The sequence below is a fragment of the Lepidochelys kempii genome, chromosome 18 (assembly GCF_965140285.1).
Source record: "Lepidochelys kempii isolate rLepKem1 chromosome 18, rLepKem1.hap1, whole genome shotgun sequence".
In the NCBI taxonomy this organism is placed as follows: domain Eukaryota; kingdom Metazoa; phylum Chordata; order Testudines; family Cheloniidae; genus Lepidochelys; species Lepidochelys kempii.
Genome location: NC_136397.1, coordinates 4,090,492 through 4,107,251, shown reverse-complemented (window position 1 = coordinate 4,107,251; position 16,760 = coordinate 4,090,492). Strand labels below are relative to the sequence as shown.

The 16,760-nt window shown below is 48.5% G+C and overlaps 1 protein-coding gene across 5 annotated transcripts in view; it reads right to left on the bottom strand.

The window, feature by feature from the left end:
• Positions 1 to 12,931, bottom strand: part of CCDC30 (coiled-coil domain containing 30) — a 137,710-nt gene extending 124,779 nt beyond the window's left edge. For 4 of the 5 annotated variants that reach the window (XM_073316525.2, XM_078849308.1, XM_073316527.2 and 1 more), the window contains exons 1-3: positions 12,703 to 12,931; positions 9,394 to 9,576; positions 4,962 to 5,082 (exon numbers count right to left, since the gene is read on the bottom strand). In XM_073316525.2, coding sequence (XP_073172626.1) covers positions 4,962 to 5,082; positions 9,394 to 9,576; positions 12,703 to 12,804 — 406 coding nt within the window. In that variant the 5' untranslated portion in view covers positions 12,805 to 12,931. Of the gene's footprint in view, positions 1 to 4,961; positions 5,083 to 5,988; positions 6,060 to 9,393; positions 9,577 to 12,702 lie in introns of those variants that run through there. The other variant, XM_073316526.1, reaches the window with a different exon arrangement.
• Positions 12,932 to 16,760: the final 3,829 nt, after the last annotated feature.

Genomic DNA, 16,760 nt, shown 5'->3' with positions numbered 1-16,760 from the left:
CCTGATATTCTATGATAGGCACCGACTCCAGGGCTGGAGCTACAGGTGCCAACTTTCCAATGTGCCGGGGGTGCTCGCTGCTCAAGCCCTGGCTCTACCACAGGCCCCACCCTCTCCCCTGAGCCTGCCGTTCCCCCACCCCTCTCCCCCAGAGCCTCCTGCATGCCATGAAACAGCTGATCGGGAGGTGTGGGGAGGGAGGGAGAGGTGCTGATTTGCGGGGCTGCTGGTGGGCGGGAGACGCTGGGAGCAGGTGTGGGAGAGCTGCTGATGTACTACTGTGGCTCTTTGGCAATGTACATTGGTAAATTCTGGCTCCTTCTCAGGCTCAGGTTGGCCAGCCCTGCAGGAGAATATTTGCCACTATAAACTTCCTCTAGGTGCCACTCATTGGCATTCAACATGATGCACACACCCAGCACGTTTCCTTGTAAATCCCTGACCAGAAAGAGGGCTAACAGTGATTTTGTCCCATCCTAGGTGATGTAGGCTTGACAAAGCCCTGCCTGGGATGATTTAGTTGGGGATTGGTCCTGCTTCGAGCAGGGGGTTGGACTAGATGACCTCCTGAGGTCCCTTCCAACCCTGGTATTCTATGATTCTATGATACACAAGACACAACATGTTTCAGCTGTAGGATTTTCCCTTTGTGGTAGTGAGGGTTCTGGCAGCTGGTATCTCCCTCAGTCTGCAAGTTCTGGTCTATTCAACAAAGCAGGTCATTCTCCAATGGGAAGTGGGGGTAGTCTGCAGCCTTCCCATCCCCGCCAGCTGGAGATATGCCTCTCTCACAGAGGTGTCCACTTGTTGCTCAGCCACTATGTCAAAAATTGGCCAGAATGTGGTGTTTGGTCTACTGGTCCCTCTTGTACCCCTGTGGTAGCCACATTCTCCTTGCCCTGATCAGTGGAAGTACTTCCCCTTGTCCTCATCTGTGATGGTCATTTCATTTTTCCTTCCCTAGTGTGATTCAAATTCACCCTGGCTGTCCTGCCTTCCATTACCAGCTTCTGGACTTCCAGGGACAGAACCAAACTTTACAAAGATCTAAGTCCAGCACGGGGAGTGCAAGCATAAATCCCTCAGGTGGGCTCTCTCCTTCCTGTCTGGGTCCTGACTGTAGGGCAATAGCTGAATCTAGTAGGTCCCAGAAATGTTTCCAGTCTCATCCAATCACCATCAACCTGGGTAAGGTTCTTGAGATTACTACCAGAATCTCCTCTTCACAATTCACCATCCACATGACTACAATAGGAGTGAGAGAAGGCTTTGCACCTCCAAGTACAAATGAAATAACAGATATGTGTTTAGCACGTGGTCTGCTAGTATCAGATCCCCTCAGACTGGTATCTGGCTACATCCTGAGTCCACTAGGCCAGATGTAGTTTTCCCTTCATTTTGGAGAGGCAGCAGAAATCCACTAGGTGCCTTATCTGATACACATACCATAAAGCTACAAGTCTGCTCCTGTCCTGAAAAATCTTGCTCCATTAGTAGTCAGAATTTCTTTATCTATTCAAGCCAACTGCACCAAAAGTACTTCCTGAAACCCTCAGGTTGTCAAGAGCAGGGCAAAGAATCAGGCTACTGACACCTCTCCACTCTCTGCTGCACCCTGTGTAAATGCAGCACAGAAACTGCACCATTATGTATGCATCACTCCCCTTTTATTCACTAATCCAACACACACCAGTCACAAAAAAAAAAGTTAAGGAAAAGTGCAGCGGGCTATGAAAGGTATTTAAACACAATATTCAGCAGAATTACAAAGAAAAGCAGTCACTAAAAAAGCATAAAATTGTCCCTGCTGGAAGTGATCGCAGGGGTTTAGGAAACAGGAACATTACTCACAGAAACTGAAATATGAATACAATAATTATATTAAACATAATTAAGAAGCTAACATAAACTGACATTGTGAAATTGTATCATCATCGATCAGGGCTGAGAATACCATGTCACTATTATGTCTTTCAAAGTTGTTTTTAAGTAAACTCTGAGCCTGATCCCAGTCTGACTGAAGTCAATGACAAAACTCATTGGCTTCAGTAGGAGCAGGATTGGACCCCTTTTGGTTAACTGAATAAATATAGCAAATTTGAATGTCTGTTCTAAACTGATTTAAAATTTAATTTTAATGGTATACAATACAGGCAGGGCAGAAAAGGTGGGGGAGTTGCATTGTATGTAAGAGAGCAGTATGACTGCTCAGAGCTCAAGTATGAAACTGCAAAAAAACCTGAGAGTCTCTGGATTAAGTTTAGAAGTGTGAGCAACAAGGATGATGTCGTGGTGGGAGTCTGCTATAGACCACCGGACCAGCAGGATGAGGTGGATGAGGCTTTCTTCCAGCAACTAACGGAAGTTACTAGATCACAGGCCCTGGTTCTCATGGGAGACTTCAATCACCCTGATATCTGCTGGGAGAGCAATACAGCGGTGCACAGCCAATCCAGGAAGTTTTTGGAAAGTGTAGGGGACAATTTCCTGGTACAAGTGCTTGAGGAACCAACTAGGGACAGAGCTGTTCTTGACCTGCTGCTTACAAACCAGGAAGAATTAGTAGGGGAAGCAAAAGCGGATGGAACCTGGGAGGTCGAGTTCAGGATCCTGACACAAGGAAGAAAGGAGAGCAGCAGAATACGGACCCTGGACTTCAGAAAAGCAGACTTTGACAACCTCAGGGAACTGATGGGCAGGATCCTTTGGGAGAACAACATGAGGGGGAAAGGAGTCCAGGAGAGCTGGCTGTATTTTAAAGAATCCTGATTGAGGTTACAGGAACAAACCATCCCAATGTTTAGAAAGAACAGTAAATATGGCAGGCGACCAACCTGGCTTAACAGTGAAATCCTTGCTGATCTTAAACACAAAAAAGAAGCTTATAAGAAGTGGAAGCTTGGACAAACGACCAGGGAAGAGTATAAAAATATTGCTCAGGGATGCAGGAGTGAAATCAGGAAGGCCAAATCACAGTTGGAGTTGTAGCTAGCAAGAGATGTTAAGAGTAACAAGAAGGGTTTCTTCAGGTATGTTAGCAACAAGAAGAAAGTCAAGGAAAGTGTGGGCCCCTTACTGAATGAGGGAGGCAACCTTGTAATAGAGGATGTGAAAAAAGCTAATGTACTCAATGCTTTTTTTGCCTATGTCTCCATGAACTAGGTCAACTCCCAGACTACTGCACTGGGCAGCACAGCATGGGGAGGAGGTGACCAGCCCTCTGTGGAGAAAGAAGTGGTTCGGGTCTATGTAGAAAAGCTGGATGAGCACAAGTCCATGGGGCTGGATGCGTTGCATCCAAGAGAGCTAAAGGAGTTGGCGGATGAGATTGCAGAGCCATTGGCCATTATCTTTGAACAATTGGGGGAGGTCCCGGATGACGGGAAAAAGGCTAATGTAGTGCCCATCTTTAAAAAAGGGAAGGAGGAGGATCCTGGGAACTACAGACCAGTCAGCCTCACCACAGTCCCTGGAAAAATCATGGAGCAGGTCCTCAAGGAATCAATTCTAAAGCACTTAGAGGAGAGGAAAGTGATCAGGAACAGTCAGCATGGATTCACCAAGGGCAAGCCATGCCTGACTAATCTAATTGCCTTCTATGACGAGATAACTGGCTCTGTGGATGAAGGGAAAGCAGTGGATGTCTTATTCCTTGACTTTAGCAAAGCTTTTGATATGGTCTCCCACAGTATTCTTGCCAGCAAGTTAAAGAAGTATGGCCTGGATGAATGGACTATAAGGAGGATAGAAAGCTGGCTAGATTGTCGGGCTCAACGGGTAGTGATCAATGGCTCCATGTCTAGTTGGCAGCCAGTATCAAGTGGAGTGCCCCAAGGGTCAGTCCTGGGGCCGGTTTTGTTCAATATCTTCATAAATGATCTGGTGGATGGTGTGGATTGCACCCTCAGCAAGTTCGCAGAGGACACTAAACTGGGAGGCGAGGTAGATAAGCTGGAGGGTAGGGATAGGATACAGAGGGCCCTAGACAAATTAGAGGATTGGGCCAAAAGAAATCTGATGAGGTTCAACAAGGACAAGTGCAGAGTCCTGTACTTAGGACGGAAGAATCCCATGCACCGCTACAGACTAGGGACCGAATGGCTAGGCAGCAGTTCTGCAGAAAAGGACCTAGGGGTTACAGTGGAAGAGAAGCTGGATATGAGTCAACAGTGTGCCCTTGTTGCCAAGTAGGGGCATTGCCAGCAAATCGAGGGACTCTATTCGACATTGATGAGGCCTCATCTGGAGTACTGTGTCCAGTTTTGGGCCCCACACTACAAGAAGGATGTGGAAAAATTGGAAAACATCCAGTGGAGGGCAACAAAAATGATTAGGGGACTGGAACATATGACTTATAAGGAGAGGCTGAGGGAACTGGGATTTTTTATTCTGAGGAAGAGAAGAATGAGGTGGGATTTTATATCTGCGTTCAACTACCTGAAAGGAGGTTCCAAACAGGATGGATCTAGACTGTTCTCAATGGTAGCAGATGACAGAACGAGGAGGAATGATCTCAAATTGCAGTGGGGGAGGTTTAGGTTGGATATTAGGAAAAACTTTTTCACTAGAAGGGTGGTTAAGCACTGGAATGCGTTACCTAGGGAAGTGGTGGAATCTCCTTCCCTAGAAGTTTTTAAGGTAAGGCTTGACAAAGCCCTGGCTGGGATGATTTAGTTGGGGATTGGTCCTTCTTTGAGCAGGGGGTTGGACTAGATGACCTCCTGCGGTCCCTTCCAACCCTGATATTCTGTGATTCTAATTTATACATACGTTCTGTCTACCTAGATAATTGTATATTACACAGACTTATCTATAACATCTAGTTCTTAAAGTACAAGAAGAAATCACTCTTGTTTCCTTGCAGGGCAGCACTCAACTAGCTTCCCTGAATAACCTCTAACCCCGACATATGTTACAGCACAAATACCGAAGCGCTTTCAGAGAAAGGAGAGAGGGATTACCCTGCTGGAGTTGCAGTTGTGTAAACTCAATTCTGAGTTGTTCATTTTCTTTTTCAAACTCAGTGGTGAAAGCATCTCGCTCTGCTGTGAGACTACGGACATGGCCCACATAATACTCCACCTAGAAACAAAGAGAGCAACAAGATTTCAAACTTTGGATGTGTGACTTTCATTTACAAACAAGTCATTAGCATCACTAGCTCATACAGTACCCTTGAAGAAAAGGAGGACTTGTGGCACCTTAGAGACTAACCAATTTATTTGAGCATGAGCTTTCGTGAGCTACAGCTCACTTCATCAGATGCTGCATCCGATGAAGTGAGCTGTAGCTCACGAAAGCTCATGCTCAAATAAATTGGTTAGTCTCTAAGGTGCCACAAGTACTCCTTTTCTTTTTACTCACAGAGAAGCATTTCTTTGTGTTCTTTAAATGTTTAAGGATTTTATGACTACAAAGGCTCTATTCATTTCTCTCTCCTGGTGGGTCACTAAAATCGACTGAAAGGCCCAACATTAGGGATGTGACGTTCCCCTGGTGTTATCTGGACTGGTGATCTGCTAGGTCACTCCAATCCTTGACTCTGGGAGCCAGCCTTACCTTGCTCTGCTGTGAGAACTCCCACTCCTGGGCTGTTCACGCACAGCCTCGAGCATGTAAGCTGCTTGGATTGTGCAACTGAATGACACTAGCCAATATCTCTAGTCCCAGACACAACCCTAGGAACCTCCATCTTGCAGTGTCCAGTTATGCCTGCTGGACGCTGCAAGCTTTTATGAGTTTGTCAATTTAACAAAGAAATTGATATGCATTAGGCTTGTTATCCCAAGGGGAGTTTCTGACATGCTCCAAACAAAATGCACTGCTTCAGGTAGAACAAACAAACAAACTTATTAACCACAAAAGATAGATTTTAAGTGATTATAAGTCAAAGCACAAGTCGGATTTGGTCAAATGAAATAAAAGCAAAACGCATTATAAGCTGATCTCAGCACTTGCAATGTCCTTACAAACTTAGATGCTTCTCACCACAGGCTGGCTGGTTGCCCTTCAGCCAGGCTCTCCCTTCGATCAGCGCTTCAGTCGCTTGGTGGTGATGTCTGTGGACGGAGGTGGAAGAGAGAGGAAGAGGATGGCAAACATCCCTTTTATCATGTTCTTTTTTCCCCTCTTGGCTTTGCGCCCCCCGCCCTCAGGGTCAGGTGAGCATTAACTCATCGTAGTCCCAAACTGTCTAAGGGAAGGGGACTGACTCACTCGAGAGTCCAACAGATCCTTTGTTGCTGCCCAGGCCAGTGCGTTTTGTTCCTGTGAGCTAGATTGGGTTTGTCCCATACATGGGCTGATGAGGTGTGAACTGCCCCTCTGTTGCTGGAGAGTTTTGCCTGGGCTTGTTTTAAGCCATGAGGACAAATTTCAGCCTCATAACTATATACGTGAAATTACAACCTATAACATTACTATAACAACAATGCTCAGTGCATCATGAGCCTTCCAAAGACACCCGACATGACGAACTTTGCACTGGATACCACACAATCATTTTATAAGGATAAACATGGGGATGCAGGTGTTCCTGCAACGCAAAGAGTGTCACAAGGGAAAGGGAAATAGCCTAGGGAGGCGCACAATGGCATGGACACCAAAAAACCCAGTGTGTGCGTATGCATGAGCCTTTTTGTGTGTATCTGTGTGCGTGTTTTAAACACACAAAAGCTTAAGTTACTAGCTAGCTAACTATGAAAAACAGGACGCAAAGAGGCAGCCAAAGGACAGAACTGATGGGGGGAGCATTGACCCTGCACTATACTCCAATCAAACTGAAGCTTTGGCAGCCAGAAGGAGTTGAAGTGGGTTTAGAGCCACCCGCCAAACCCCATGTAAAAGGAGGAGATGAGGAGTGAGTGGCCCCAATGGGTGATACATTCTAGAAGATTCTGAGCATGTAGACCAGGCCATATTTGTGCCAAGAATAGGGGTCCATATGTACAATTCCCATTCAAAGCAGAATGGGGATCACCCACATATAGGGAGTAAAAATAAGCCTTATAATGGAACATTGATTGCAGCCTTAACTATGGAGTTATGACCAGCTTGCTCCTCTAATTAGGCTATGTGCGAGATGGAAAGAACCATTGATTTTCAATGCCCAGAGTGATCTGTGGGGCTGTTACAGCCATCTTGTACTTGTCAACAGCACAAACTTTTTATATGGAATTAAATGAGTCACAAACTTGGACTTTTCCACAAGTGCCATTTTCCATAGCCACTTCCTCACTTTCAAACCCGTGAGCTCAACACAAAGCTTTTTGTTTTTAATTTCTCCTATGTTAATTAAAATGGTAAAAATACCAAAACAAAAACCCTTTGTAAACAAAGAGTTAAGATTTCCCAGGAACAGCTCCAGAATGCCAAGTTCAACATAACTCAAACTTCAGAAAACCAGCAAATACAAAGTAAAAGTATATGCCCATGTACCCTTAACTCTGTCCCCATCCTCAAGCTGGCAGCTGCCACTGGGAGTTACTGCATGCACTGCAGCTGTATTCAGTGTGAGAGCTGTAGTTGTAGTGAATGGTTTGAATGGTGGAGGTGTTGGTGGGGCAAGTTGGTAGAAGTGTGTTTTTGAGCTGAGAAGATGGGAATTCGTTTGAGGAGCACCACAGAGCTGTGACTGATTTGGGGCCCAGCCCGTATGTGCGAATAAAGGAAAGGCAGGTATGTGTATCTTGAGAATGTAGCCTGCATCATCTTATTGCAAAATTGTGTAGATTGTCTCAAGACACCTGCTCCACTCCCCTCCTGTGCCTTCCCCCAGGAATTGTTAGTAGGGTCGGATATGAGAGCAGTCCATAGGTTTAATGATGGGTAAGGGAAAGTATAGGTTTAGATGGTATCCTATGTGAATTAGTAGTTTAATTTCACAAGTGCAGTATTCTATCAGGAGAGTAGGCTAAGTGTTTGAGTGCAAGGCAGGTGCAGGTAGCTCTTTTCCTTCACAGTGAAAAGGCAGAGACAAGCATGTGTGATATGGAACAACACTCAAAGAGGGCAGAGTTATAATAATGTGGGCGTGTACCTTAACCCTGTATTTCCTAGTTTACAGCAATGCTTTCCTTCATCTCTTGGGTATTCAGGAAAGTGGTAACATCACAGAAATATTGCCCAATGTTATCTATACCAAACTGTCATGTGACTCTGGACACTTAACTGGTGGTGCCACAGAGAGTAAGATAGCTAAATGCCCAAGCAACTAATTGAACTCCTGCTGCTTAAACCTATGCTGGACTTTGTAATCTTTCTAAATACATTTTGACATTATCCATTAGATCAGTAAAAAAGCACTATTATCCCTAATTTAGAGTAACTCGTATGCAATCCACGGCTAACTAGCACTGAGTGATCAGATCATTAAAATGAATCCATTTTTAATTTTATCCTGATAACAAACCATGCTCATAGAGACAAAAGGGCATCCTCTAACAATTGGAAGTCAAATACTACTGAGGAAAATAGAAAGCCGCATAAAGTCTGTCAAGTCAAGTGTAAAAGTATAATTACGCAGGCCAAAAAAGAATTTGAAGAGCAACTAGCAAAAGACACAAAAACTAACAGCAAAAATTCTTTAAATACAACAGAAGCAGGAAGCCTGCCAAACAGTCAACGTGGGTGGCCACTGGACAATTGAGGTGCTAATGGGTCACTCAAAGAAGACGAGGCCATTATGGAGAAGCCAAATCAATTCTTTGGATCAGTCTTCACTGCAGTGGATTTGAGGGAGATTCCCACATCTGAGCCATTCTTTCTGGGTGACAAATCTGAGGAACTGTCCCAGACTGAGGTGTTGATAGAGGAGATTTTGGAATGAACTGATAAATTAAACAGTAATGAATCACTAGGACTTGATGGTATTCGCCCAAGAGTTCTGAAGGAACTCAATATGAAATTGCAGAACTAGTAAGTATGGTATGTAATCTATCATTTAAATCAGCTTCTGTAACAGATGACTAGATGATAGCTAACGTAAACACCAATTTTTTAAAAAGGCGCCAGAGGCAATCCTGGCAAATTACAGGCAAGTAAGCCTAACTTCAGTACCAGCCAAATTGGTTGAAACAATAGTGAAGAACAGAATTATCAGACACATGGCTGAACATGATTTGTTGGGAAAGGGAAATCATGCCTTCCCAATCCATTAGAATTCTTTGAGGCTGTCAACAAACATGTGGATAAGGGTGATCCAGTAGACATCGCGTATGTGGCCTTTTTTAGAAAACCTTTAACAAGGTCCCTCACCAAAAGCTCTTAAGCAAAGTAAGCAGTCATGGGATAAGAGGGAAGGTCCTCTCCTGGATCAGTAACTGGTTAAAAGTGATATCATAATGGAAAGCACAAATATTCATAAAGATTACTCTAATGTCAATTAGCTCTTACCTCTCTCATTTCTTCTGCTCGCTGTTGTCTAAGGTCCTCTAAATCCTGACTAGCAGACCGTAACTTGTCTTCATTACGCAGGAATAATTGCCAAACATAACAAAGTTGTTCATCTGCAGAAGCTGAAGGGTCGATTCCTTCTTCCTTGAGCCTCTCAAGTATGTCTTCCACCTGTACTTTTTCCTGTTGGAATAAATCATCAAAATGTAACCTACTCAAACATCTAAAACATTTCCTCCTGGGAAAGATTTGTGTGGGCATAATATTTCTGAACAAGTAAAAGTTAAGTTGTAATTAATGTGCACTTAATGGCAGTGCAGAAAACAAATAAAACTAATGTGATGGAAGCATATGACTCCCAAAGGTATTTAATCATATCAAATTTGATGACTCTTGTTTGATGAGAGGGATTTGGGATGTGAGGATCCTTGCCCTTATGTTCCGTTATGGGAAGTGATACAAAAATATACCATAGAGATGACCAGACTCACGTACCATATACTTGTTTGGATTCTATTCCAAAACTCAAGGATTTCTGTAATCACTTAATGATGGCTGATAGCAGCTCCCAGCTAATCAATTTTGGAAATTTTAAAGAAAGACAGGTGTTGCCTGATCTATTGATTGTATGTTAATCAGTATTCCCAAGTTAGCATTCTGTGGTTTGGAAGGGTTCTGCTTCAAGATCAGACCCAGCGTTACTGTGAGGACCCTGATGTGCATGCGAAAGCCATTCAGAGGCCTCTTGACTTTGTAATGTTTTTTTAAGACAATTAGCAAAATCACAAACACTCCAATCCAGCAAAATGGGTAGAGATAATACAGAATGGTTGAGACGTCCTGCAGCAGAGCATTTGTATACCCTCACCATCCCTTGTGGAAATCTATGATCAATGAGACAGGTGAGCCATGAGTGGTCCTACCTCTGGCATGCCAAGAAGATCCCAAGAGGGTACGCTATTATAGGGTTATATGGCAGCCATGAATATTCATAAAGATGTCCGGCATCCTCTATCCATAGTTAAACTTCCTCACCCCAATAATGTTGAGGGTGCTCTCCTCTGATATAGTTATCATATATATGTTATTATGCCATTTACCTCAAGCTTATTAGCATATATGTCAATTGGTTGCCATCGCATTCTTGTGGTTGAACATCTGCTGATGTTCCTATCCTAAAATATCCAAAACTAGAATCAACTGGCATCCAGCAGTTACCTATCAGTTTAGTCATACTTGTTCATTACAACATTCTATCTTATGATATCTTATGATCCAGGGTTACTCCTGGTTAGCTGTTTATGCTAAGACTTATGCTAAGGCTTTTGGGCCTTATGCTTCAATCTGGCTAAGCTACTAGTCTTTGAAGACTGCAGGCTTCTTGCACTACTTATTAACTTATACCTAAGCCTCACCTAGCAAATACCTATAACTATTTGCTACAGAGACAGCTCTACATTAAAATTTGGGCAGTTGTTCAAAATGTACTTGAGCAATACTTAGTCCTGCCTTGAGTGCAGGGAGCTGGACTAGATGACCTCTCAAGGTCCCTTCCAGTTCTGTGATTCTATGAATACACTGGGGTCACAGTCCCTTGTTAAATGGGACTGATATAAATCACTTCCATGTGTTTCGCTCAGCCTACCTTCTCCAGGTTTAGCTGCTGCAGCCCACTTGCCTGCTTCAGTCAAGGCCCACATGGGCTTTGTCTAGACTGGAAAAACCCATCCTGCTAGAAAATGTTTTAAATTAGACATTTCCTATCTAGCCCAACGTCAGGCACCATTTTGCCCTTAGTGCGAACAAGGCCAGTCTAGTCCATATGTGACAGCAGCTGTCCCTGGTTAAATGCACAGTAACCTCGAGGGGAGCAGTGAAATGGATTAAAACCTGGAGGGAACAGGGAGCGGAGAGCAGAAGAACCGGATCACTCAGCACCAGGGCTGGAGTGATGCCAAGGGGCAACGCCAGCGAAGGGCTGAACCAGCTGACAACAAAGTTATCTGCGAGACAAGGTGGGTGAGGTACTACCTTGTATTGGACCAACTTCTGCTGGGGAGAGAGACACACTTTGGACCCACACAGAGCTTGACAAGTCTGTAAGACTGATGGGCAGGCCAGGACCCCTGTAACAGGTGCTGGAAGAGCCCACAGCTCTGGGAACCCTGGAGCCGGCAGGGAGCCCAGGGTTGGCCGCAGACAGACATGGGGGCGGGGTGTGTGTGTTTGCAGGGTGATGCCAGGGCCAGAGGGCCCCACGTGCAGCTAATGCCGGGGCGGGGGTCCCGGGGGCAGTGCGATGCCAGGGCTGGGAGAGCCCGAGGGGGCCTGGGTGCAGCCAATGCCAGGGCCGGAAGGGGCAGGGTGCTGCCAGAGGCATGGGGCCCAGGGGCAGCGCGATGCCAGGGGCGGGGAAGCCCGAGGGGGCCCGGGGACGGCAGGGTGGACCCAGGGGCAGGGCCCCCAGGGGGGTCGGGCGAGCCCGAGGGGGCTGGGGGGGGGGGAAGGGGCCCCCGGGGGGGGGGTCGGGCGAGCCCGAGGGGGCTGGGGGGGGGGGGGAAGGGGCCCCCGGGGGGGGGGGGTCGGGCGAGCCCGAGGGGGCTGGGGGGGGGGGGAAGGGGCCCCCGGGGGGGGGGGTCGGGCGAGCCCGAGGGGGCTGGGGGGGGGGGGAAGGGGCCCCCGGGGGGGGGGGGTCGGGCGAGCCCGAGGGGGCTGGGGGGGGGGGAAGGGGCCCCCGGGGGGGGGGGGTCGGGCGAGCCCGAGGGGGCTGGGGGGGGGGGGAAGGGGCCCCCGGGGGGGGGGGTCGGGCGAGCCCGAGGGGGCTGGGGGGGGGGGGAAGGGGCCCCCGGGGGGGGGGGTCGGGCGAGCCCGAGGGGGCTGGGGGGGGGGGGGAAGGGGCCCCCGGGGGGGGGGGTCGGGCGAGCCCGAGGGGGCTGGGGGGGGGGGAAGGGGCCCCCGGGGGGGGGGGGGTCGGGCGAGCCCGAGGGGGCTGGGGGGGGGGGGAAGGGGCCCCCGGGGGGGGGGGGTCGGGCGAGCCCGAGGGGGCTGGGGGGGGGGGGAAGGGGCCCCCGGGGGGGGGGGGTCGGGCGAGCCCGAGGGGGCTGGGGGGGGGGGGAAGGGGCCCCCGGGGGGGGGGGGTCGGGCGAGCCCGAGGGGGCTGGGGGGGGCGGCCCAGAGCTCTCCGTTAGCTGGGCTCCCACGGGGAAAGGCCTGAGGGCCGCACCGCGGAGGGGCCCCGGGCAGCGGCGGGAGCGGCCCCCGGTCCCGGCTGAGGGCTCGTGGCGGCCGGGGCCGGTCGCTGTCACTCACCCGCGCGGGCTGCTCCATGCGGCGGGAGCGGGAGGCCGCCGGGGCCGCGCGGGCCCCTGGAACAGCGCTCGGGACAGCGGGGGGCGGGGCTACGGGAGTCATGGCAACGGGACCTTCTCTTCGGCTGCAGCCGGGAAGCCCTGTGTCCGAGCGGCGGGAGTCATGGCAACGGGCCGAACCATTCTCAGCCTGCGGGGGTCAAGATCGTCCCGCCTCCTGTCTGTCACAATCAGCTGGCCCCGCCCCCTGCTTTTGGCTCCAGCCTCCACCCCCCCCCGCGTGTCGGGGCTGCAGCCCAGCCCCCTGGGTCAGACGGCCCCTCCCCCCCATAGCTCTGCTCCGGATGCGCTGCCCCGTCCCATGCCCCCTGGACATTTGGTCCCAGTCCCCAACTCAGCCTCCTTCACTCTGAGGGTCATGCAGCTCCTCGGGACACCCACACAGCCCTTCTCTGCCAGCACAGGAGTAGGAAGCGTTTCCCTTTGAGTAATAAGGCCCCAGCCAGGAATGGGTTGCATTGTGCCATGTTTACAGGAAGTAACCAATTTATTTTTTAAATCATATAATTTGAAACAATGGAGCCGTACACATAGCGAACGGCCGTAGCCCCCACGGGCGCTGGAACACTTAGTTGAGTGGGGCACTGAGAGCCATTGAACCAAATTGTAAACGCTGTATATGGTGGAAACCGCTTCAAGCCGGGGTGTGGCTGCACGTCCTGCACGCCCGAGTTCCAGCATCTATGGTAGCCCCATGGTCTCGGTGTCCCCCTCATCCTGCCTTCCAGACGCACCAGCAACCACACACCGCACCACAGAACCACGAACCCAGGGACCTATCCTTGCAACAAAGCCCGTTGCCAACTGTCCACATATCTATCCAGGGGACACCATCACAGGGCCTAATCACATCAGCCACACGATCAGAGGCTCGTTCACCTGCACATCCACCAATGTGATATATGCCATCATGTGCCAGCAATGCCCCTCTGCCATGTACATTGGCCAAACTGGACAGTCTCTACCTAAAAGGATAAATGGACACAAATCAGACGTCAAGAATTATAACATTCATAAACCAGTCAGAGAACACTTCAATCTCTCTGGTCACTCAATTACAGACCTAAAAGTGGCAATTCTTCAACAAAAAAACTTCAAAAACAGACTCCAACCAGAGACTGCTGAATTGGAATTCATTTGCAAACTGGATACAATTAATTTAGGCTTGAATAGAGACTGGGAGTGGATGAGTTATTACACAAAGTAAAACTATTTCCCCATGTTTATTCCTCGCCCTCCGCCCCCCCCCCCACGTTCTTGTTAACTGCTGGAAATGGCCCACCTTGATTATCACTACAAAAGGTTTTCTTCCCCCGCCGACCCGCCTCCCCGCTGTCCTGCTGGTAATAGCTCATCTTAAGTGATCACTCTCCTTACAGTGTGTATAACACCCATTTTTTCATGTTCTGTGTGTATATAAATCTCCTCACTGTATTTTCCACTGAATGCATCCGATGAAGTGAGCTGTAGCTTGTGTAAGCTTATGCTCAAATAAATTGGTTAGGCTCTAAGGTGCCACAAGTACTCCTATTATCTCTATTGTTTTTTACATCCTTTGTTGCATCAGATTTCAAAGCAGACTGACATATCTTTGTGGCAGGCCTTGCAGAATTATAGTATCTTTTAAAGTTTACCAACCTCCACCTATGCTCTTGGATTCAAATACTTCCTCACATTATACCTTACTCACTGGGGTCCTAATTCTATGCCCATTGAAGTAAATGGGAAATTTTTGGCTCTTTGCAGAATCAAGACACCTATCAAAACCCAGGGCTGGTGCTGACAACTAAGCTTGTATGGAGAACAGGAGTACTTGTGGCACCTTAGATGTTCCATTCTATCCATCTGATGAAGTGGGCTCAAAAGCTTATGCTCAAATAAATTTGTTAGTCTCTAAGGTGCCACAAGTCCTCCTGTTCTTTTTGCAAATACAGACTAACACGGCTGCTACTCTGAAACCTGTCATTATGCAAGGAGTACTTGTGGCATCTTAGAGACTAACAAATTTATTAGAGCATAACCTTCGTGAGCTACAGCTCACTTCATCGGATGGATAGAATGGAACATATAGTAAGAGATAGATACATACATACATACATACAGATAAGTTGAAAGTTACCATACAAACTATGAGAGGCTAATTAGTTACCAGCAGGAGAAAAAAACTTTTGTAGTGATAATCAAGATGGCCCATTTAGACAGTTGACAAGAAGGTGTGAGGATATTTAACTTAAGGAAATAGATTCAATATGTGTAATGACCCAGCCACTCCCAATCTCTCTTCAAACCCAAGTTAATGGTATCTAGTTTGCATATTAATTCAAGCTCAGCAGTTTCTCATTGGAGACTGTTTTTGAAGCTTTTCTGTTGCAAAATTGCCGCCCTTAAATCTTTTACTGAGTCTCCATCCTCGGCACAGGAGGGGGTGGCGGAGGGAATAGTGCAGCCCCCATGATGTTGGAAAGAGGGGACACGAAAACCGCCCCCTGAGAATTGTCCATAGATGGAGGAAACGAGACAACCTCGGGGGCGGCAATAACATGGGCGGTGGCGGGGCAGGGGCGAGCGACTTATTGGGGATGGAAATAGGATCGGGGGCGGGGTGGGGACTGGGCCAGGGGCAAGGACAGAAGAAGGGGAGGGAGCAGGGAGAAGGGCTAATATTGGGTCTGGGGCAGGAGAGGAGAGATGGGAGTTGCCTTACCAAGTGGGGGGTCAGTGCTAACGAGGCCAGTTCAATTCGGGTGGATGTGGCCCCTTTCCAACAGTTAACAAGAAGGGGGTTGAGGTTCTGGCTGCACTTCTTCCCACACTTGTTCCTCTTTGTACTCCATATCTGTGGCCCCACGAAGTCACGAGACCTCCTCGTCAACCTCCTCTTGGCCATGGCCAAAGTTTCCATCTATAATACCAGGAGGAGGATGTTGGATGAGGGGGTGCTCTGTGACTGCGGGGCCTATTTCCGATAGAGTCCGTTCCGCCCCCTTAACATCCAAAGCCCCTATCATAGAATCATAGAATATCAGGGTTGGAAGGGACCCCTGAAGGTCATCTAGTCCAACCCCCTGCTCGAAGCAGGACCGAGTGTCACTTCGAGAGCTGGTGGGGAGGGCTTTGGAGTGGTGGGAGGTGATCTCCCCTCCTTCTATGAGGAGATAGAGGCCCTGGGTCTGACCCCGGTCACCCAGGGGGAGGACAACCCTCTGCCAGCGGGCCTCGATCTAAGCGACCTCACCTCGGCCCCCCCTTCCCCGTTCCCCCTCCCCATTAATATAGAATCATAGAATATCAGGGTTGGAAGGGACCCCAGAAGGTCATCTAGTCCAACCCCCTGCTCGAAGCAGGACCAATTCCCAGTTAAATCGTCCCAGCCAGGGCTTTGTCAAGCCTGACCTTAAAAACCTCTAAGGAAGGAGATTCTACCACCTCCCTAGGTAACGCATTCCAGTGTTTCACCACCCTCTTAGTGAAAAAGTTTTTCCTAATATCCAATCTAAACCTCCCCCACTGCAACTTGAGACCATTACTCCTCGTTCTGTCATCTGCTACCATTGAGAACAGTCTAGAGCCATCCTCTTTGGAACCCCCTTTCAGGTAGTTGAAAGCAGCTATCAAATCCCCCCTCATTCTTCTCTTCTGCAGGCTAAACAATCCCAGCTCCCTCAGCCTCTCCTCATAAGTCATGTGTTCCAGACCCCTAATCATTTTTGTTGCCCTTCGCTGGACTCTCTCCAATTTATCCACATCCTTCTTGTAGTGTGGGGCCCAAAACTGGACACAGTACTCCAGATGAGGCCTCACCAATGTCGAATAGAGGGGAACGATCACGTCCCTCGATCTGCTCGCTATGCCCCTACTTATACATCCCAAAATGCCATTGGCCTTCTTGGCAACAAGGGCACACTGCTGACTCATATCCAGCTTCTCGTCCACTGTCACCCCTACGTCCTTTTCCGCAGAACTGCTGCCTAGCCATTCGGTCCCTAGTCTGTAGCGGTG